The sequence below is a fragment of the Tubulanus polymorphus genome, chromosome 11, assembly GCF_964204645.1.
Source record: "Tubulanus polymorphus chromosome 11, tnTubPoly1.2, whole genome shotgun sequence".
NCBI classification, from domain to species: Eukaryota; Metazoa; Nemertea; class Palaeonemertea; order Tubulaniformes; family Tubulanidae; genus Tubulanus; species Tubulanus polymorphus.
In genome coordinates, this window is record NC_134035.1 from 4009303 (window position 1) to 4032336 (window position 23034).

Sequence of the window (23034 nt, forward strand, 5' to 3'; positions counted from 1 at the left end):
TAAATCGACGCGTCGAGTGCACCGAGTTCTTTTCCGTCGACTTAGCGTAAAAACAACTGGTCATTGGCGACCTACTATTCGATCTCAGGATAGCGGAGTGTGTCTGGTTGCCGTAACGTGCGGCACTTCTCACGCGATTCGGTTTCGTCGTCGAATTAGATCAAGATTCGCCCTGTTATTCTCGAGACAAAGGCGAGTGCATTTCGCCGCACTGATAATCTATCGAACTCGCTATAACTTGAATAGATGTCCGGTAATTCGATTTGTTCGAGGGCGCTATGAGCACCTAATTCGGTTAGGTTGAAAATGAAAACGACACTCGGTCGGCGGCGTCTCATCCCCGATAATTCCATAAGCGCAAATCGGTCGTCGATATACATCAACTTCGCAAATCGAATGATACGGTCGTATTTTCAGTTCGGTTCGTGAGTAACGGCTGAGAATTCCGACGACAGATTAACGTTATACAGTATCATTCTTTTAAAAACGACATCAGCGGTGCTCGTAATTATAGAGAAGTGCTACGTTATCTTATAGCTGTAAAAGCGTGGGGTTTTATATCGAGCCGCGCGGTTCTGAGGATGTTTTCCGCGTCGTCGCGACGCCAGGCCGTTTGATGACGACGTTTATGAATAGTGTCGGTTTTTTAATCAACGATTGCACAGACTTGAGCTCGCGTCCGTTCGCGGCTTTTGTTTATGGCAATAAGCAGCTCATCGCGCTTAACATAACGCTCTTAGAGAGACAAAGAGAGAGAGAAATAGGGAGGATGAGAGAGTCAGGATGGAGATGAGATATAGAAGATAGACGGGGAGTGAGTGGGGGAGAGAGAGGATAGGCAACGGGGCAGAGAGAGAGAGAGAGAGAGAGAGAGAGAGAGAGGGGGGGGGGGTCAGAGTGAAAAGAAGACGGGGAGAGAGAGAGAGAGGAAGGAGAGTGGTGAGATTAAGAATTCCGATATGGATTTATGTTTTTGCCCGAAAATTCACGAACGACGGTTGAATATATAAAAAGCGCAATCTGTCCAACCAGTGAAAAAGGGAAGCAACATTTCAGGGGAAAACTGGAGCTTATAATCGCTTTCTATTGAGTAGTGTGGGCGAGAGGGGGTAGTGGGGGTATAGGAAGGGATTATGTATACGGTATAGTCTCTCGGATAAGCGCCCGCCGTCGTTATAAAGGAAGTTAAGAGAGGAGGAAGTGCACCTCAATCCTCTTATACGCTAACAGGATCAGACGCACGCGTTCAACCTTCTACGATGAAACGACGACGACTGCGGCGGCGGAGTGACTTGAACTCGGCAGCAGCCGCACGCACGCACTCCTCACCGCAAACGACGGCGGCGAAAACCAGGTGTGCGCTCAGTCGCAAAATACAAGTAAATATTGGAACAGTTCAATATTACATTCCTTGAAGACAGACAGACGACGACGCTGACGATGCCGATGATGATGATGATGCATCAGCGCTACTCAACTCGAATCGTATATCGCGCGCGAATATTAAGGATTTCGCTCGGTGTACTGTTTCCATTCAATGATACCCGCCCGCGACTCGGTAACGAGCTAAGAAGCACGCAAAAATCTCATTTCAATTAATAATGCTCGTCTCGTGTGTAATTGTTGTCGAATCTGCTGCGCGGGTTTGTTAGGTTCGCCTCTTTATTCGCGTCGAGTAAATCATTTATGACGAATGGGGGCAATTTCTTCTTCGGCTGCTGCGCGATCCGCCGCAACTTTTTTGGTTTCCCGCAAAACCTTCGGTGCTTCATCGGTATAGGTCGTAATCATAATGTATTTTATGGTGATTAACGCGCTTGTTGGTTCAGGAGTTGGGTGAGAGTTGGTGTGCGGTGCCTAATGACATTCGCGTCGGTGCAGGAAGCTGGATCAGATAAGCGATTGGAGAGAAAGTTACGGAGTTTAAAGAAATGATTGACAATATAAGCCATTCGCCGCGAGATCCGCCGAGTTTATTTTGCTGTATGTTATTGACATACGTTTGACCACGGACTCTAAAAAGACGTGTCATAATCATATAATAATAATGATAATAATTTCATCATCAATTAACAAATACAAAATTGCAAATAGAATGCACGATAGAATTAGTAGATTGGTGATATGGACCTGAACATAGCCTCAAAGGCTGTAGGCAATCACTAGGATGTTCTCGTTGAAAAAAGGGACCCTCATATCATTATCTACCATCAAAGAATTAGGTCTTCACTGTCTATGTACAGACAGCCTCATAGTTTAGATATTTAGTGTCCCTTGCGGTGTATAGGTACTTGAAGTACCTCTCTTGAATTATTCTTTATGAGGTTGCCGCTGTGAAGGGTACTTTTCAGACTCCATGGTATATATTTCGTAGCGCACTATAGCACCAACTGAGACCTTGTTCCAACACTCGCTTCAGATTTGAATATCATCGGTAAGAAGGTATCAGTGATTGTGTCCTCATCCTTGTAATCGTTAGTATAGACATGAGTTTTTTCATGGAAAAGGTAATAATAAGCGAATTTGAAAGATATTTCTACGAGTCCAATCCAGAGGAACTAAATGAAAATAATCAAAATGGAAAAAAAAAATACGGGAAAAATTGAACTGACCCAGCGGCCGTTTCCAAAAATATGGCGCCTTGAAACTGTAAAAAGGTTTAGATGTGGTTTTACTCCGAAATTTCGGGTCCAGGAGTTCACTGACTCAGACCACACTATCGGTATGGTATGTTCTAATTAAATTTATTCATATCTTTTTGTAATATGGCGCTTATCGCGGCAATTAATTAGCGCATAATATGGAAAACGTTTTTGCCGAGTGACTAAGGGGACATTTCTGCCGATCTGTTCAGCGCGCCTAATGTAAAAACGTTTCCGAATTGTTATCTAGTTATCAAGGGAGATGCATAGCCTTTCACGTGATAAAACTTAAAATCTATCCATTACGTATCCATCATCGCTGGTGCGATGACAGAGCGCGGGTTGTCGTTCGGTGGAGGGCTATACAGTCGTTTGCAAAGTGTTTTGTTTGTCGTAATGCGTATATAATTTCGAAGCGCGCGCGCGGGTGTGTATGGAGCATGCTGATATATGCGGACCGTGTCGATTCATTTAATATTTATTTCATACCCGTTCCCGCGGGACGCATCGCAATTCAGCGCGCATTAGCGACGGAGGCGAGGGAACTGCGAAACAAACAAAAAACAAATGAGTCCCGGTTATCGAGCAAACAAAACGCCGGCGTTTTCGAACACCAGGAATCAGCACTGATCGTTAATAGGTTTATGCTCGCTGAATACTAGTCTCATGATTATTTTATGAGAATCATTATCAGCAACACGGTCCCTAGATGAATCGCGATGAACTCGCGTCGCAAACCGGGACCACCCTCGAAAAGGGCGTTGCTCTTTGAGTCGTCTAGACAGAAAATGTTGTCTGGGATTTTTTCGCGTTTTTGATTAGTGATTAAATCAATTTTCCAAATAACTCAGCTCTCGCGTTCACGTATATATCATAACACGGCCCCGAGCGCTACGTAGGCTGATACAGGGCTTCATGCAATCGGAGGAAATTCTTAGAAAGTTAACTTTGCGCCGAGGAAAGTCTTATTTCGCAGTTTGCCATTAGCATCATTCTCGTTGACAAGTAATCTTTCGTGAACTAAATGAAAAGAAAACTTCGAACTTTCCCCGATTGGTTTTCCAAGTATCCGCGTATCCGACGACACTGTCGTATAAACATTCATCCTGTCAGTTTTGTGTCGACGAACAATGCGAACATCAATTTCATACATACATCCTTGAATGTACATTTCTATATGTTTGTTTCTCGCTAAACCGGAAGTCGATGTGTCGCGTACGCCGCTGTATATATACATACATATACGGAATCATTGTCGCGTACGTAATTTCCGGTTTAGCCGTATTTCGTAGAACTCTGCAGTTAGAGCAACAAATATTGGTTCGCAAAATCGTCGTCGTCGTCGTCGTAGGCGAGGTCGCGGCGAAACAATGAATTTATATGAAATGGATAGTTTATAATTGCACCGGTAACGTTTTGAATACGAGGCAATATTGTTACGGCTTAATTACATTAGCAACTCTGCACAATGATACGTATTATATAATATATTGCGTGTACTGCCGTGTTTACATCGCTAATGGACCGATCATTGCATACTGCTCAGATTTTAAATACGCCAGTCTCCGATAACGGAAAAGTTGCATTGTTATTTCGAGGTATCGCTCGACGAAGCCGTATCGACCGATCACGTGACCGACCCCCGCTATGTATATATACGCGCGTTCGCATAATGATAATAATACCGTTCCGATATCGCTATTCATCTGACTTCCGGTATTTTCAATTTACTGAGTGCGAGAAAGAGCATCTAGTGCTCTCTTCCTCTCTCGTGGATAGTCTGCGCGGAATACGCTCAAAACGCGTACTTCAACAACATTTTCATCGTCATCGTTATCATCATCGCGATCCTCATCAAACCCTATTCACCGCAGTATACCTGCATACACGCGTACATACGAGCCTGTATCGGGAAATAATGATAGTAATACGAAACGTATTTCCGAAAAAAAGCCCTTCGATGAAAACGGCAGTAATTTTGTTCAAAGCTGGTTTTTCGTTCTATTTTTGTTGCAGTTAATACCATCGGACCCGTAACGACATTTGTATAAAGATTCAGTACTCAATACGTAAAACGTTATCGAATATGGTCAGCTCTATGAAATTGAGGTGGCTTATTTTTGCATAGACATGGTCGTCTATAAACGTGTAACGGGGTTGAGGATGTCATAGCCCTCGCCGATTCGTCGATGGCATCGTCCGAAAAAGAGCTATTTAAAAAAATCATAAAATCAAGAATTCGCCGGATTGTCCGGCATTACGTGACGTGAATGTAAACTCGGCGCTGATTGGCCGGCGCTACTTCCGTCGAGATTCGCGCGTCCGCGGGAAAAAATGTGAATAACTGGGAAAAAAAGACGGAATGCTCCGAGTTTATACGATTGCACGGCCGCCCTGTTGAAAAATCGCATTGGCGAGGCTTCACCGCTGGCTTATTAGCGATAAAAACGTCTCGGAAAGGATTCGCGTCCGTCGTCGCCGAAAGAAGCCTTCGAAGAGTCGTCGACCGAATGACGTCATCGACTTACCGTTCTATTTTACTCCCTCCACTGACGTAGTTTAAATGTAGCACTATGCGTGAGTGGAGGGAGTAAAATGGAACTGCAAGTAATAACCACCCCGAATATGATAAAGCGCTGGAATTCCTGACACGTGACGATGCAAGTCAGAAAGGAGAGCAAGAACAAGAGGAAGGAAAGAAGAGAAGAGAGAAGAAAAGAGAAGAGAAAGAAGAGAGAGAACACGTCGGGTTCCTTATTGAAACTAGTGAATTTCGCCCGTCACGCAGGCAGATCATCTGGCCAGACTACCAAGCTGTGAAATGATGTTTGACTACATAACTAAGGGTAGAGGGTGAGCAGTTAGGGGAAGGATACAAACTATGAATTAAGGATAACAAATTGATACCGTTTATCTCATTTCTGCTGAGCTTAAAGGTTGACCCGACCGACCGCCAACCCTGCACGTGCACTACTTTCAGAAAAAAATCAATATCAAGCTTACAATAACAGACCCAGCAGCTGTAGAAATGAACTGATTACAGATTCTATTCGGTTTACAAAAATGACCCGGCCAATTAGCAGAAACGAGGTATCACTTTTTTAGCCTAAACTATAAACATTCTGTTCTCGACACGAAACGACCCACGACGCGAAGGCGTGAATTGATGCGGTGTATCTCGAAGGACCTCGACACATACTTCTTTCTAATAGATAGACATATTACTGGTTGTGTAGGTCTGATTTCGCCGTGTAGGGAACAACGACAACGACCGCTGCGTATCAATTAAACAGAAAACTCGTTTAAAACTAATAAAACGATCCCGCGACTTTTTCGAAGATTTCTCGCCATAAATCAGGATCAAGAGATCATTTCATTTAGATACGAGTCGACGTTGCGAATACTGGATTAAGAAGTCGACGAGCGAAACGGGAATTAAAATGATTTTCATTCATTTCACCTTCCGAGCCGAACGCTGCCGCGGTAATCGAGGATCCGCTAGGGGCGGTATAGTATGCGCATGAGCGCTTTATACAGGGTGGTCACCGACCTGGAAAACGTGAAACACCTTTGAAACTCAGATGAAAAAAAACTGACAAAACTCAGGGAAGTACGATAATGCTATTGACCACGTGTTTCTTTATCAATACGTGATTCAATGAAACGTAAATGCAACATTTTAAACATAGAAATTTGTCTGATTCACTCACAGGGAATTTTGTGTAATCACACAGAAATCGGGGAAAACTCGGTGACTTTGTAAATGTGCTTATAATGGGCTCCCACGCAGATTCAAAAGAGAATTAACTATATCCAATTTACGGATATTTCAATTACTCCGATTGCAAGGAATATGAAAAATACATTCAACGCATCCACGTCGAAACTCGTGTGGTATTCTAGAATACCCGAAGATTTTGTCTATCGTTTTCCGCCTAGGTTTCTTATTTCTAATACCCCACCCCCGCACCGTCCTCCCACCGCTTCTACGGAGAACGCGGGGCGCGACGACAAAGAGAACCGGTACAAATCTGTCTTTCCGAACAAACGTCTGAAATCAGAGTCAACGAAACGAAAAACGGCTGGGAATTGAAGCGTCATTAGAACAGTCGTGTTATACCTTTGTGTTGTTTTCGTTTTATTTTTTGTCGTCGTTCGGTCGTATACACGCGGAAACGCGGTCATATTTCCGAGGATTATTCTCGCGATCTGGCGCGCTCGCGCAAGAGTCTCGCCGCGCCGCGCCGCCGGATTCCCGGCTGATTAGCTTATTTAACGGGCGTGAAAACGGTTCGTTCGTCGAGGTTTGAAGTCGGGGTAAAATCGGCGAGAGGAAATAGCTGGGATCAGCTACTACAGCGAGTTCGCTCGTGATTGATAACCCGTCGCGCGCTCCGACGATACTCGAAACTATCATTCAATTTCGGTAACAATTCACTTCATCGTACGGTAACGATGATACAAATGCGATTGAAACATCGTTCGTTAACCCTGACGGTTTTGGTTTGCGTCCACGAAATTATGTTTGACGTGTTTCTTTTCTTCTTGTTTCGTTTGATACAACATCGCGTATCGTGTAGGTCACAATTTCCGGGTCCGATTCGCGTGTATAGACACCGGGCGAAAACCAGCCGCGAAAGGTTGTTGTCATTTCATCTCTTTTTTTCAGACTTCGGTTCGTCATTTGCACGTTGTAGAAAAACCTCTTATTTATTTCCACGAAGCTTTGATCGCATAAAGTTATTAAGTACAGTTAGTCGTCGCTTACATACTGTAAGTTGTAATCCAGGGCCTCAGATGTCTAAAGGGCAAAATTGATCGACGGATTACACGACGATGATTCCTACTAAGTGTTTATGGACCTCGTCGAACACTGCTGACATTGACATTTGAGATTTCGACTTTTCTCGGGAATCGCTGCGGATCTCGGGATGCAGCTAGCGCGCACTCGAAAGAAGCGGCGAGTATCTGCTATTATAACCTCGCCATTGTCGGCAGAGTTACTTACATACGCACTGTTTCCTTCGCGCTGGTATCTCGCTCTCTTTTGACGAGACGCAACGATAAAGAAGCAATAAGGAAATTGCGTCTGATATATCTTGCGGGAGCATAATCCGCCGGATTATACAGTGTTCGTTAATTCAACTGGGGCCCATTCGGAAAGCCATCTAAGATCCATCATACGCGTTTGGCCGAGTAGACCTGATATCGTGGGACGAGCGCACTGCGCGCGTGCAGTGACTAGCATCCGAGCAGAAAGACCTAAGACCTAGAAGTCTTCGTGTCTCTCTGGTCGTTTTTTCTTATTCTTGCGTTTGGAGTCGATTTCGAAATTCCGATAACGCAGCGCGAGCCTCTCAAGGTTTAGAGCCTTTCCGAGATCAGATTAGGACGTTAACGGGCGCCGATACCCGCGCGTGCCCATAAAACGAGAATAACGCCCTATTAAAGAAGTCTGCGATGACCAATGAGAGTATGATGGAAATATAGTGTAACGGACCTGACATAGACCGGTGCGCTAACGAACTGATTCATTCTGCACCGCGTCGGTTTCCAAATCTCGTGATTAATTCATTCGGTCCTGTTGCTCACGCTGCCGTAGATAACGACCTATTGGTCATCGCTTGACTCAGTATCTCGGGTGCTTTACACCTACGTAAATATCGTCGGCGGCCACCTGCCACAGTTTACAGCTCGTATAAGAGCGGTCTCAATGAATATAGAATGGATCGGACAGTTGTTACTCACCACTGGTCGAAATCTAGCTTATCTTGCTAGTGAACAACGAATTGTTAGATTCCTGATTAAAAAAAACGATATCAGCCGCGAGTTTTTATTTTCATTCAGTAGGTGTATCTTCCTCGCGTATTGTTTGATTACCGCTTTGTGTCATCAGATGTTCGCCGCGCGATGATCAATCGTCTGTCGTTTAAGCGGTCAACACCTAACGAAAATCGGTCGTGTTTTGTAACGTTCAGGTGTTGTTCCAGCGGTCATCAAAAAACAACCGACCGACCGTGGACGGAGTATTAGAGCCTGGCGGCACCGGTTCCGCAGTCCATGGTCTGAAGTTGTTGCAGTGGTTATGGAACTAAAATAGTCTTAGAATTCTTCTTAAGTTGTTAGATTGGGTTATAGAACCAAAATGAGCTTTGAATGAGTTTCGACAAGTTGTTAGATTGGCTATAGAACTGTAATAATCTTAGACTGGTCTTAAGTCGATATATTGCCTAGAACCAGAATGACCTTAGACTGTTCTTAAGTTGTTAGGTTGGCTATAGAACTAAAAATGAGCTTAGACTGGTCTTAGGCAGGTGTGGTGGGTCTGTAAGGGACACTCAATCAAAAAATCAAATGAAATTTACCAACCAAATAAATAAAAGGGACAATCCCTATTTTAAGATTTAAAAAAATGATGTTGTTAGATTGGTCTAAGCCTTAGCTTTGACTAAGGCACCAGCCCTTACTGGTGCACTGCAGGTAATAAGTACACGGTATATGCACGGTGGGTTGCTACATTACAGGAATCAGTAGAAACGGCGGCCTCAAAAGGAGACAGGCGGACAGACAGGAAATCGTTCACATCTTTTCTTTTTAGTGACAAGACGGTATCAATTATGGGGTCTGGTATTGTAGACTGGATGTACGGAAGGAAAGTGGTGAGATTTCTAATAATATTCTCTCGTAGAGAAGATGCCTCTGTCTCTTATTACAAGTGACATATAATCAATCTCACAGCCTAAGCCACCTCCGAAACTTTGGTTACCATCGTTCCTGTGGGATTCAATTATAGCCGAACGGGTTTCGCTAACCTGTCATCGGTAATCTTATAAAAGCCACGAATCTAAGTATGTCCCGGGCAGAATTCCGTGCCCCGGCTCTACGTCACGGCGCAGTAACATAAATCTAACTTGACAATCGAAATGATTCGTGATGACGGATCGCGCGCACACTCGCCGAGACGTCTTAATGCGCTACTCAAATTTTAACACGAGTCATCTCGTATAGCGTTTGTTCGCCTCGTCGTCGTTCGCCGTATGTTCATATACGAGAAACAGGCGGTTTTCAGCAGTTGAAGAGAAAATTTTCGCTCTTAGAAATTTACGCAAAAGTTCATACTCAAATCAGGTATTTTTATGCATTGTGGTTGTTCTTACTCAATCCCCTCAGTCAGTCAGTCAGTCAGTCAGTCAGTCAGTCAGTCAGTCAGTCAGTCAGTCAGTCAGTCAGTCAGTCAGTCAGTCAGTCAGTCAGTCAGTCAGTCAGTCAGTCAGTCAGTCAGTCAGTCAGTCAGTCAGTCAGTCAGTCAGTCAGTCAGCCAGCCAGCCAGTCAGCCAGCCAGTCAGCCAGCCAGCCAGCCAGCCAGCCAGCCAGTCAGCCAGCCAGCCAGCCAGCCAGCCAGTCAGTCAGTCAATGCAGGGTTCATGAATCTTGGAGGCCATGTGTGCTGCCGTACGACCCGGGATGAAACGACATATAGCGTGATGGGCCGAATATCAAAAACTGATCGAATGGAATATTTTTAACTTCATTATCACCAGGCGACAAAGGCAAGTCGTAGAATTAGATTACCATCGTACAGCCAGTCGTTCGGGCTATTATAGATTAAACATGTAAATTACGCGTTGAAGCCGGTGCTCTTTGGATCGGCCGAAACGATGCCGGATCAGTCCCGCGGGAAATCAGAATCATCGGCACGCAACCGTCGCGTACAACAATGTTACCGTCATTAACATCATTACCTGACTGCCTGCTAATATAATTCACAAAGAACTGCCGAACACCCTGTCGACGACGAGAAAAAAAGCTCGGCGCTCCGGCGTTCGATTTCCATATATCGGCGTCGACTATTCGATCATCGAATCGAGATTTTTCGGCGTATAATAAATTAATTGATCGTTTTCCGATGTCGTCGGTTTTCGAGACGAATGCGGATGTAGAATCGACGCGGTCGCTTCATCAATTTCAGAACTCAACCCGCATGGGTGCGAAATTAAGTCATATTTCAACGAAGTCTATATAGGAATTTCGTTATAATAATCATAAAAATTAATCGTAATGATAACTTTCGAAATACGGCTATTACTGCCAGACGATCATCTGAAATTCGTCTTCTTGAACCGGTTTATCGAACGGGGATCTATATGGTTCACTATCTTTATTTCTTTCGCGGCGCCTCGTTCGTGGAATAATTTGCCAATTCATATTCATAACCGACCAGCGGTGCAGTCTCGCTTTGAAAACATTTCTATACTCTCAAAGAGTTTCGTGATTAGTTACTGCTTACAAGAATAAATGAATATTTGTAAAGAGCTTTGAGATTGTTTTAATGTAAATGTAATATTATCATTATTATTATTATTATCTTTAGTATTATTATTAGTATTATTATCATCAACTCCCTCAACACGATCGTGCGTATAAATACAAGTATGATTGCAATGATAATACAGATTTAAACTCCTATTATGTATTCTTGTATTTACACGCACAATCGTGTTGATGATAATAAAACTAATAATGATACTAATAATAATACTAAAGATATTAATAATGATAATGATAATAATACATTTACATTAAAACAATGATAATAGATTTATACTCCTATAGTCAGGCAGCTTAGGTACATATTTATGCAGAATTTCAAAATAAGTTTAGAAAGTTGATACTCATATATTCAAATTAAGGCCGATGTAAATTGTCATTAAGATACCGAATGTATTATGTTTCACTAAAATGAACAGGGATTAGCACGAACAGGGATTGCCACGAACAGATTGTTCCAGGTGCTATATATATAGGGTAAATTGAAGAATAATTTTTGAATAATATTCATGAATGAAGCTCATTAGCATCAGTGTTCCATCGACCTATTTACTGCCATGCTTATCAAAAATAAGGATGCGCAGTTCCAGAGTTCTGAGTTAAGATTTGATGCCGAGTGAACGCATTGAAAATGAACTAATTCTAACACATCTCATTACAGCTGTAGAACTGCAACCAGTTCCGCGATTTTCACCTTTTATATTTAACGAAAGTCAAACTCAACTGGAATCTGTTGAATTGGGCCAATGAATATTGTCATATCAGCGAATAATCATCATTTTGTGAGGGATTATTAGATTGCATTTACATAAGTACTTTTAGACAAATTAGAACAATTAATTCAAAAGCGATATCCCTTGAAATCCTAGTAAAACCTGTTAATTGGCGTTAGAACCGATTTGAAAACGCAGCCGGCCGTTTGCGTTAGAAATTCGCTTCGATAATAAAAATCACTCGTCGCTGATTGTTTCAACGATTCATCGTCAACATTAACATCCGAGGTAAGCTTGAAATAATGTGTCTAATATTCAAACAATATTGGTTGCGCGATTTATTCTATTCGACTTTGAGAAGGTAAAAAATCCGATGAGATAAATATCGGCAGCGGCGTTAGTTTTTCTTTTTCCATAATCGTAGTACGCAGAGAATGCTTCGCGTATTTCAATTTTTTTTTTGTGGTGCGCGTAAAACTCGAACGAAAATTCGAAAACCGTTCAGATTTCAAATCGGATTTTATGCGCCTTCTTCATTCGCCGCATCTGTCGATTCGCGAGAGTGTTTCATCTGACAGTAAGAGTCTGCGCAGTTCCCTTCGTAGTCTCTCGAAATGTCTTGTGTTTCGTGCGCGCAACGTATTGTGCGCATTATAGGACAATCGTAATCGTTACGGTGCGCGTCGTATACTGAAGTATTTAATTTTAATATCAGGGTATTGTCTGTTGGGCACTTATTTATCTATATACCCACGAAGCTTCTGCTGACTTTTTAAGGGGCAGTTCTATTTTCGAACGGTGTGAAAAATTCATTTGAGAATGAATTACCTTTCGTTTTCAAAAAAAAAGAATGAAATCAGGGTATTGTCTTCCAGCGTTCTAATCACTTTTTATTCTTTTCGTTAATGATCACTGAATTATTCACCGTACTTATTTTACTAATTACTCTATTTTTGATCCGACACAAAAACTCTGAATGATTCATTTGAGAAGGAATTACTTTTCATTTACAAAAAAAAGAATGAAAATCGTATCCTTATTTCGAAAAAGGATCAGGAATTTTTTTCATGCTGAATTTTGAAGGGGTTCGTTTGCCACTCGCGAAAACCATCCATCCACCCCCCCCCCCGCACTGGCCTGCGCCAATCCATTCGGATTCTGTTGAGAGAGTGACATCGGGGGTATTTCCGTCTATTTCGACGCATACGACACCCACGATATTCGCATTCCGCGTTGTCGGTGAGTTGTTTGACAATGCTGGAAGCGCGTCTCTCTTCACCATCAGCAGCGAGGCAAGGTTAAGTGCGCGTTCGCGCTGTGGCTGATTCGGCCTAGCGGCTATTTTAACAGTCATAATCAGCAGACGCGGTAATTTTTCACATATCTGTCACCATCAGTGGCGTATATCAGCGCAATATCAACAATAGCCGCAACCGATTCTCTAAAGATATTAATGACATACGTGTATATGTTAGTTACTATACCGCGCGCGTGAATAAACACCTGTACGAAACTCGGCGACACGACGAGTTTAACGCGGATAAACGCCCTCATTTCCTGACTCAGTCGTTACCTGATCAATGGGATTCCCTCGGGAGATTCACTGTAATAAAATAATTATTTTCTGACTCGGGGTCGAATTCGGCGCCGTACTGAATGCATGTACGCGGCACGCACGCGCGTTGCAGCGGAAGTCAGCTCGGTTTATCTGAAACCGCCGTTTACGCGACGAAAGGTCGAAGATAAACTTTAGAATACGGGGATTCGAATTTCCGATTAAAGCAACGTAGAGAAATGCGTATCCTGTCTTTTTACTATAAATACATTATATCCATTTAACAAAAAGAAAAAGTGTATCCTCTATTTTTACTATAGATGCATTATCCATTTAGAAAAAGAAAAAGTGTATCCTCTCTTTTTACTATAAATACATTATCCATTTAGATGAAGAAAAAGTGCACCCTTTCTACTATAAATACATTTATCTCCATAAAGTGAAAAAGAATTGAATCCACATTCGTCGTATTTCCGTTGAATTGGAGATGAAGAGGATCCACCTTTCCACAATAGACACATGTTCCATTAATCAAAGTAAAGAAACGATCATATCCCTGTGTTTCGGCACTACCAATATACGCTTCATCGATGACATTATGATATTATATGATATGATATGATTTATTTTCAAGTAAAATATTTACAGAATTAATTGTAAAAAATGTAATAATATCAAATGAAAGACTGCTCTTATTTATTCATTTATTTCTTGAATAATTTACATCAATGAATACCAGATTCACAAAATGACATAAGATAATTGATTTGTTTTGTACATACATATACAAACCGATGTTAAAATAACAGCAGGGCAGCCAGAGAAAAGCAGAGCTTGTAATACCATTGAAGCAACAGTTAGCTCATACAAGAAAGCAGCCCTAGAAAAGACAGGAAATATATGAAATGTAAATAAAGACGTTGAGAAATGACGCCGATTTCCTATTTCTATTTTCCAGGATGATCGGCAAAGACCAGGACGAGAAATCGTTGATCAAACACGAAATCCTGCAGGAAGACGACGATGAATTGTCCGACGAAGAGCGTCGCAAGTCGAAGATGTGTCCGAAATGTCCGTGCAATCCGTGCAACTGCACGAAACGATACACGATAGCCTGTCTGAGCAGTATCGGCTTCATGATCTCATTCGGTATTCGTTGCAATCTGGGCGTGGCCATCGTGCAGATGACCTCGAATCGCACAGAATCGGTGGTCGAGACGACCGAAAACGGGACGAACGTAACAGTCACTAGAGATGTGAGTTTAACATCCTTTGGGTTAAAGAAAAAAACCTAATCCTTGCCCGAGGGTGAGGACTGGACATTCCGAAATTAATCTAGACTAGTCGTATAGTCTGTTGATAGAAAAAACCCACAACATTTACGAAATATAAATGAAATAATAAATTTCATGTCGATATACATCTCAGCATGAAATCATTTTCGATTGATAAAAAAAATCTATTCCGATTTGCCATTGAGTTATTATCTCGACATAAAATGAGAAAAATTTTCTCGTTGAAATCTAAATTCGATTTTTCGTTGAATTCCAATGAAGTCTTCGAAACATCATTTACGGAACATGAAAATTTCGTTTACTGTCGAATTGCGATCTCGACATTAATCTATTCACGATTTTATAGTATTCCTATGAAGATCTTCATAAAGCGAAATATTCCTTCTTGCTCTAAATACGTCGAGCATAAACGAATAAAATGTTCTCGTTTTTTTTTTTTCGTGTTCGTAGATAGCACCGGAATTCCCCTGGACTCCTGGAATAATAGGACTGCTGGATAGTTCGTTTTTCTGGGGTTATATAGTAACGCAAGTACCGGCAGGATACCTCGCCTCCAGATATCCAGCAAACAGGTAAAATACGCGACGGTTTATTATCAGGGAATCTAGGGTTTCTCAAGTCACAGGTCGAAAGGTCGAAAAAGAATATAAAAAAGCGAAATGATTTGATATCCTATTGCTATTTCATCCATTAAAAAAATAAAATTGTGGCCTACAAAGTGGGTTTACTTATTATTAACTTCTTACCTTACTTCCTATTATTTCATGCTTTTATATTCTTATTTTGTCGACCTTTGGCTTGAAAGCCTACATTCCCTATTGCTGACGAATATACAGTAGCCACAAATACGATTAGTGTTAAAAGCATAGAATAGTTAAATACGTTTATGTAACATGAAAAATATGTCTCGTTACGAATTATTGAAATGCGAAACATAACGATACAACAAATACGGATATTTTTCATTTCATTTTTTTCTTTTTTTTGTAGAATATTTGGTGGCGCCATAGCAATAACATCCGTATTAAACATGTTCGTCCCCGCGGCTTGTAAAGTGCATTACGGCATGGCGATTTTCATTAAAATCATCCAAGGCTTAGTAGAGGTAAGATACACTACGATTCCGATGGTTATCAATAGGTATATGTATGATTATGATGTTCTTGAAAATTGTCCAGCTCAAAATTGTCAAAATATTGTGCTTTTAGAAACTCGCACCCAAACACTAGTAAAAGGATCCGCAATTTTTTGACCTGGGCTCGACGTTTCACCGTTCACGCGGCTGCCAAAATGGGCCCGTGCATATTTGGCCCGACCGAAAAACGTCGGACCAGGCGTGTGCCAAATTTTAGCACTGGCTCAAATTATTTATTGCGCGTGAATGCTAACTGATTTTGGAAGCATCTCATCAGACTCATCTCACTTGCCACAGCATTATTTTATTAATAGCATTTTAGTACCGAATGAGTGGTTTAAGCGTGAACTAAGCACGGGTCAAATTTGTCGGTTTGTCGGTACTAACTGATTCTGAGAGCGAGACTCACCTCACTTGCCACGTCATCATTTTAGTAATTAGTGTGGTATTTACGTGTGAACTACAATAAAGCATGGGTCAAATATGTGTATGGCCTGATCCGGGCCGGTGTTGCGACCCGGGCCAAATCGCGCGATCGCGGCTTATGTACACATGATACGTTCCAATTCGACGCGAGGGTATTACGATCTAAACTGAATCGGACGGAGTGACAGCCCCGACACGAACGACGTTTTAATCCTGGCAGACGATCATTCTCGAGATGATGCGATGACGATGTTCGACGCCGCGAATACGTGACGAAATAGCGACCGTAGCAGTTAATTTACCCGCGTAAGTTATCAATTATTATTAGCGCGACGAATCGGAGCTGACAATTCACCGATTTACAGTTCAAATACGCAGTCGTGTACGCGCCTAATGAAGTGATAATAATAGCCATTTTTCATCGTTCGACGGTAAACGTGTACCAGTTTTCAGGTGAATATGGCTGTGTTCGGAAATACGGCGTATTATACGATTAATAGAAAATAGAGAAAATATAAGGCCTCGATCGTCGCCGCTGAGGCGGATCTAGGGCTAGACTTCGACAGGAGCATACCAAAACAGTACCCGCGCACAGACGAAACCGGGTCTGCGAACATTTTGAAATTTCTCTCCATTTCAATGCAATTTCCAGGCACTTGAGTGACATTTCAGAGAATATCGATCGAGCCTGCTCTTGTGGGTGGAAAAATTACCCCGGAAAAATTTGTCGTCGCTTTTCAAAAGGGCACGCGAAAACTTCGACGGGAGCGCGTGCTCTTTGCGCGTCTCGCGATACTGGAAACCAGGGCACCCGAAACAGCGACGAATATTTTTATCACTTTTTAATTTACGCAATTTTGCAACGCCGAAACGAACGACGCAAAGCTTTCTTAGAAAACGTCATTCGTTTAGCGATATCGCGACTGCTAGAAGTTTAAATCGTTCCGGAAAAAACGGGGCCCCTTAAAGTCTGGCGACTTTCTCGGCGACGCGACGAGTTCTCTCTATACTCATCTCCAGCGGGAACGACATATCCTTTCAATTGAATTTGAATCTCAAATCCGCGAGGCATTTAAGTCGAACGCGAATGACGACTTATACACAGCGCTGATGCCTAGACGACGACGACAGTAGTTCAGTTCCCCGGGGCACGAACGGCAAGAAGGATTAACTTAGATTTGGAGTCACCTTTCAGAGAAATGAAAGACGAAATGCTAAGAACCGTTTTTTAATCCGTTGACACGTCAGCAGTTCTATAACTTAATTGATCGAAATTGTATTCATCCGATTCTTCGAAACTTTCATTTCTTTTATTCTTTGTTTTTCAGGGTTCTACATATCCGGCTTGTCATGGTATTTGGAGGCACTGGGCCCCGCCGTTAGAGAGATCGAGGCTGGCCACTATAGCATTCTGTGGTATGTATTTAAATATCGATCAGATGATCGTATTATGATTAATTGTATTTTCTGTATATTATATTTATCTTGAGTTACTTTTTAAAATAATAAAAATGATGATATAGAAAATTTCACGTTTAAAAAGGTGATCTATTGGAACTCTTTTTTCTTTTCTAAGTGCGTGGGCCATTCTATATTATCGTTATAACACGGACTCAGCGTGTTTCATCAAGGGTTAACAGTGTCCTCTTGTTTTGAAAAGTATTTACCATTACTCTCACATATAGATATTCATGAAATAGTACAACCTAATCATTAAACTATTATATCTTATTCGTCGATTTCTAATCTATGTACAGTTACAGTTTAGTTGCAACAGGTTGAATACTATCACTCACTAGGTTTTTAAACTCGCCAGATATGATAGTGTAAATAAGTTGTTTTTTCCGAATGTCTACGTTAGTTGTTATGTAAACACTTTTCAAAACAAGCGATCACCGTAAACTATTGATGAAACACTCCGAGTCCGTGTTGTAAGGATAATAAAGAAAATCCTACACCGCTAAAAGAAACGTTTTCGGACTGGCTTTTCTGATTGTGGGATTTTCTATAAGAGAAAACCGCCAAATACTAGTTCACAGTTTCTAAAAGTTTTTTTTTGTTTAAATAATTCATCTCTCTCCCGTTTCCAGGTTCCTACGCCGGTGCCGTGTTGGGCATGTCACTTTCAGGCATGCTCGTACAATACCTCGGGTGGCCGTCGTGTTTTTACGCTTACGGTAAGCAAGAACTCCGCCGTCTCTAATTCAATCCGCGGGATTTACACGCAGATTCTAAACCCCGACGCGGATTAGGGAATAGTAAACCCTGTGGCGTATCGTATTTTCCGCGACGGTAATCCAGACACCAGACACATTCAGTCGTTGTGCTTTCTCTAAACGCTGTCGTTTTCGAATGTCACGCATCCGACATTTAAGTTTACTATAGTCTCGCCTTAATCAAACTGATACGGGTGTATTTATTTTTGACCGATCATTTCCATAATATTCAGGGATAAAATCATATGCGACAAGCGCAATATGAACCTCATTTCATTCTATAATCTGCATCTTCTTAAATGTCACACGCCCGAGTTCACGTTTTAGTTTGATCGTCTCGCCCTAAATCAAACTGATACGTTTTTGTAGGTTGTATGGGTCTTACTTGGTTCGTGTTCTGGATGCTTTTGTCCTACGAGAAACCGGGAAGCCATCCTACCATTTCCGAAGAGGAGCGTATCTACATCGAGACGTCTATCGGGGAATCAACCGTTGAAAAGTCACAAGTAAGCGAAACCTGTAACGACCCAATAGAGGCGGGCATAGGTCGACTTGCGACGCGACGCGTTGGTCGCAGGGTCGACCGTAATGCGAGCGTTGTCGACGGTGTGCATGCAACTAGTCACTGCAAGGGCACATCTAGGAAAATTGAAAGGCCGGGGTCCATAGAAGGAAAGAAAAGGCATTTCTCAGATAGAACAGCCTTAGAAATAGGCCTGTATTGGGTGGGGTTCCGTGTGGTTCCGCCCTAGGTTTTAGATATTCTCGCGAAGAAATACATCCGAACGAAAGGATGCAATTTCTCAGGGGATGAGCTTCAAATATACAGGTTTTAACTATCCTTATCTCGACGAAGGGTCGCCTCGATTGGAAAGCAGGGCCCCGTACCCGCGAGGCCGTCCCCTACATCCCACCCGTGCTCTATCAGTCGCGAAAGCAGGGTGGGTTAGTTGCAGTCGGGTGATACGGTTGCTTTGCATCGCGTCGCAATGAGTTGCAAGGCCGACCTATATTCGCCTCGCTTAAGTTAGTCATCGACGCGGTCACTTCTTATAAAAACGACTGTCTGACAATTTAAAGAACATTCGTACGTGTTATTTTGAAGGTGAAGACGCCGTGGAAGAAGTTCTTCACGTCGATGCCGGTCTGGGCGATCATCGTGGCCAATTTCTGCCGAAGTTGGTCGTTTTATCTCCTTTTGATTTGTCAACCGCAGTACTTCGATGTCGCGTTCAAATTCGACATGTCGCAGGTAAGCCCCGATATCAAACACGAAATGCACTTGAATCGAAGAAGTTTGTGTGAAAGCCACAAGGATTCGGTTATCATCCCATTGAGGCCCGTATATAGCGTGGTCCCCCCGCAAAAAATTAATCTCACCCGCTTAAAAGATAATTAAGATAAAAAAAATTTTGCACTTAACTTTTGCAACATGTATATTAAATTTGTACATTTATTTAGACCTTTGTTATGATCGGAAATCGCTCAGAGGCTATATAATATATATGAAATTTTCAAGGCTTTGTCTAGCGGGACCTAGATCCCCGTTTATTTCGAACCAAATAGAAAACGGACTCATCCGCTGAATCCTTACGCCGCAGCCACCAGTATCGGCAATCAGATATACTTCGGTTCAAATTCACTTTCAAAATATTCAGAAAAGAGTCTAGCTCTTTGGCAAGCTTTTTTAAACAATTTCCTTCTGATGAGAATTTCCATCGTCGTGAGCCAAATCGATGAAATATTCGTGTAAGCGCGGCATTCGCTGCTGTGTTATCTTGCATTTTGTATCGTACTTTTCACTCATATTGTCTAGAGTAATTGTAGTAATTTGAGTTTGTCAAATTAACTGTAACCGTCACTCGTTGCGAGCTTTTCGACTAAAAACCTAATACCGGTATAAGTTGAAGCTTTTTGACTCGGTATCTGATACCCGTACCCATATAGTCATACTCATAATGTGCGCTTGTATTTATTTCACGCAGAGCGGTGTTCTATCGGCATTGCCTCATCTAGTCATGGCTGGTATTGTTCCTCTGGGCGGTCAATTGGCCGATTTCCTACGCTACAGAAGGATCCTCACTACGACCGTCGTCCGGAAAATTTTCAACTGCTGCGGTGAGTATATCCTTTCGATTTTGGGTTAAATTTGGCCCGCGACAACCGTTCACACTGGTGCCAAACGGATCCGTGCTTGTTTGACAAACTTTTAGCACGGGTCAAATTATTCCGTGTAAATGTTTCGAGTTTAGTTAAGTTTATTGCTTCAAAAAGATATAAAATTTTTCCCAGCATAACGAAATAATAGAAATATAAATATCGAAGCTGAAAAATGTATTCATAATGATAGGCGGCCAACTGGTTCTGGAAGTAATTCACCTCACTTGCCACAGCATCATTTTTGATAGCATTACCAGAGCCTGATCCAGGGTCAGTTTGACCCCTGCCTTGTCATCTCTACGTGATCGGGGCTTAATCTACGCCCAGTTCTCTGATTCTAATCTGTGAGTTTTTGTTTTGCAGGATTTGGATTGGAAGCATGCTTTCTGTTGGGAGTCGGGTACACACGTGACACGGCTACAGCTATTACCTGTCTCACTATAGCTGTCGGTTTCAGTGGATTCGCAATATCAGGTACGTTAAATCTGCGTGATCATAAAACGAATGAACACAACAGCTTTAACAACAGAAATGATTACGAATATCGCGCATTCAAAGGAAATGCAATTATGATAACGAAAAATGATACAAAGTCCGAAAAAAGTATTCCTGAAAATGACTATTAGGATACAGTCGAAACGTTGAATAAACTACACTAGCTGAGGGAAACATTTCAGACTCTTTATTCTTAGTGTGCGGAGATTTAATACTGTCTTTACAACACGGACTCACAGTGTTTCATCAATGGTTATAATGAGGACAACATCAGTATTCCTGAAGATGACTATTAGGACATAGTCGAAACGTTGAATAAACTATACTAGCTCAGGGAAACATTTACTGACTTTCTATTGTTTATTTGTTATTGTTTTGTGGGATTCTCTTTATATTAATTACCCTGACGCCTATTTTGTTTTAAAGCCAAACTAACATAACTTTTAGACTCTCTCTCTCTCTCTACCGTCATCGGCGTATAATCTTATGTTTCATGGATTCGAAACGCTTCTTTTTTCGCAGGTTACAACGTTAATCATTTGGATATAGCTCCTCGCTATGCCAGTATATTGATGGGTTTGTCGAACGCGGTTGGAACGCTATCCGGTATGATTTGCCCGCCCGTCGTTCAGATGCTCACCAAACACAGGGTAATTATCAATCGTAAATAATTCGCGTCGTTTTGCAAAAATCACACCGGAACATATTTCTAATCCAGCGAAGCGTTATCAATAACGTCGATATCCGAAGTCTGAAATAGTTGATGCTTATTGTTAATTATTATCAAAATTATTATCATCATATTAAATCAGTCTAATTATATAGTCGTTATATTATCAGTATTAATGCTTCCATTTCTATTGCTGCGCCATGCCTCTTTAACTAGTTATGTCATGTTGGTAAATATGCCATAAAAGTTCTATATTATATGTATTGCAATATTTTTTTACGAAAATGAATATCATTATTGTTATTATCATTATCATTTTAATGGTTATTATCATGATTGAAATATTATTGATTATATTTCTATCTGAAAACAGGGATTGACCCTGTTATTTATTAATTGATCGGTCGATTTCGTTTGATTCCCACAACACCTGCCGGGGGCGAAACGGGGGTTTTATTTCGAAATCGGAAATCGAAGCACAGACGTAGTTGCGCGATCGGCGGTCGAACATTAATATTGATAACTATACGGGATTCTTTCTCTTTTTTTCAGACGGTCAAAGAGTGGGAATGGGTGTTCCTAATCGCCAGTCTGGTTCACTTCAGCGGCGTCATATTCTACGCCATATTCGCGTCGGGAGAGAAACAAGATTGGAACGACCCGGTCAGCGGCGACGAGTCGGCGGCGACTATGAAAGGCGAGCCCCAATACGGCGACTCGGACAACTATCGCGTCGTGTCGTACAAAACGTTCGACAACCCGCCCGTGTACGAGACGACCGAACAGTTCGTGCAAGAGGAACAAAAAGACAGATACATGGCAGACGCCGACGAACGAGACATTTGACAGGAGGAAACCGCTTTCTAGGCAATTTATATATTAGTCGAAATATGAATAAACTCATCGTCGTTTTTAGATACGAAAATATGATCAAGTCGCGCGCGGCGTAACGACCGGACGTAAACGAATACCCGCCGTTACCTATATACCGGATCGCATGGGGCGTCGTCATTCCGCGTTATACGCGCGACGGACGATGCGATTTCGTTTCGATGCAAGAAGAAAAAGAAACAAACCATAGCAAAAAATAACTTCTATAGCCTATACAATAACTATATACACTACTCATAGATAGACTACTTAGATAGGTAGCAAAATGAAAAGAATAGATATTGAGCTTTCCAGATTTTCATAACAAATATATATATATATATATATATATATATATATATATATATATATATATATATATATATATATATATATATATATATATATATATATATATATATATATATATATATATATATATATATATATATATATATATATATATATATATATATATATATATATATATATATATATATATATATATATATATATATATATATACACG

At 41.5% G+C, this 23034-nt stretch overlaps 1 protein-coding gene across 1 annotated transcript in view; it reads left to right on the forward strand.

Moving 5' to 3' along the window:
- The window catches only part of LOC141912699 (vesicular glutamate transporter 3-like), a 79078-nt gene extending 56264 nt beyond the window's left edge, over window positions 1-22814 (forward strand). Inside the window, exons 3-13 of the mRNA XM_074804036.1 lie at window positions 14197-14494; window positions 14984-15105; window positions 15524-15638; window positions 17423-17510; window positions 18185-18271; window positions 18680-18816; window positions 19416-19562; window positions 20296-20428; window positions 20834-20944; window positions 21488-21615; window positions 22188-22814. Coding sequence (XP_074660137.1) covers window positions 14197-14494; window positions 14984-15105; window positions 15524-15638; window positions 17423-17510; window positions 18185-18271; window positions 18680-18816; window positions 19416-19562; window positions 20296-20428; window positions 20834-20944; window positions 21488-21615; window positions 22188-22481 — 1660 coding nt within the window. The 3' untranslated portion in view covers window positions 22482-22814. The remainder of the gene's footprint in view (window positions 1-14196; window positions 14495-14983; window positions 15106-15523; window positions 15639-17422; window positions 17511-18184; window positions 18272-18679; window positions 18817-19415; window positions 19563-20295; window positions 20429-20833; window positions 20945-21487; window positions 21616-22187) is intronic.
- The last annotated feature ends 220 nt before the right edge of the window (window positions 22815-23034 follow it).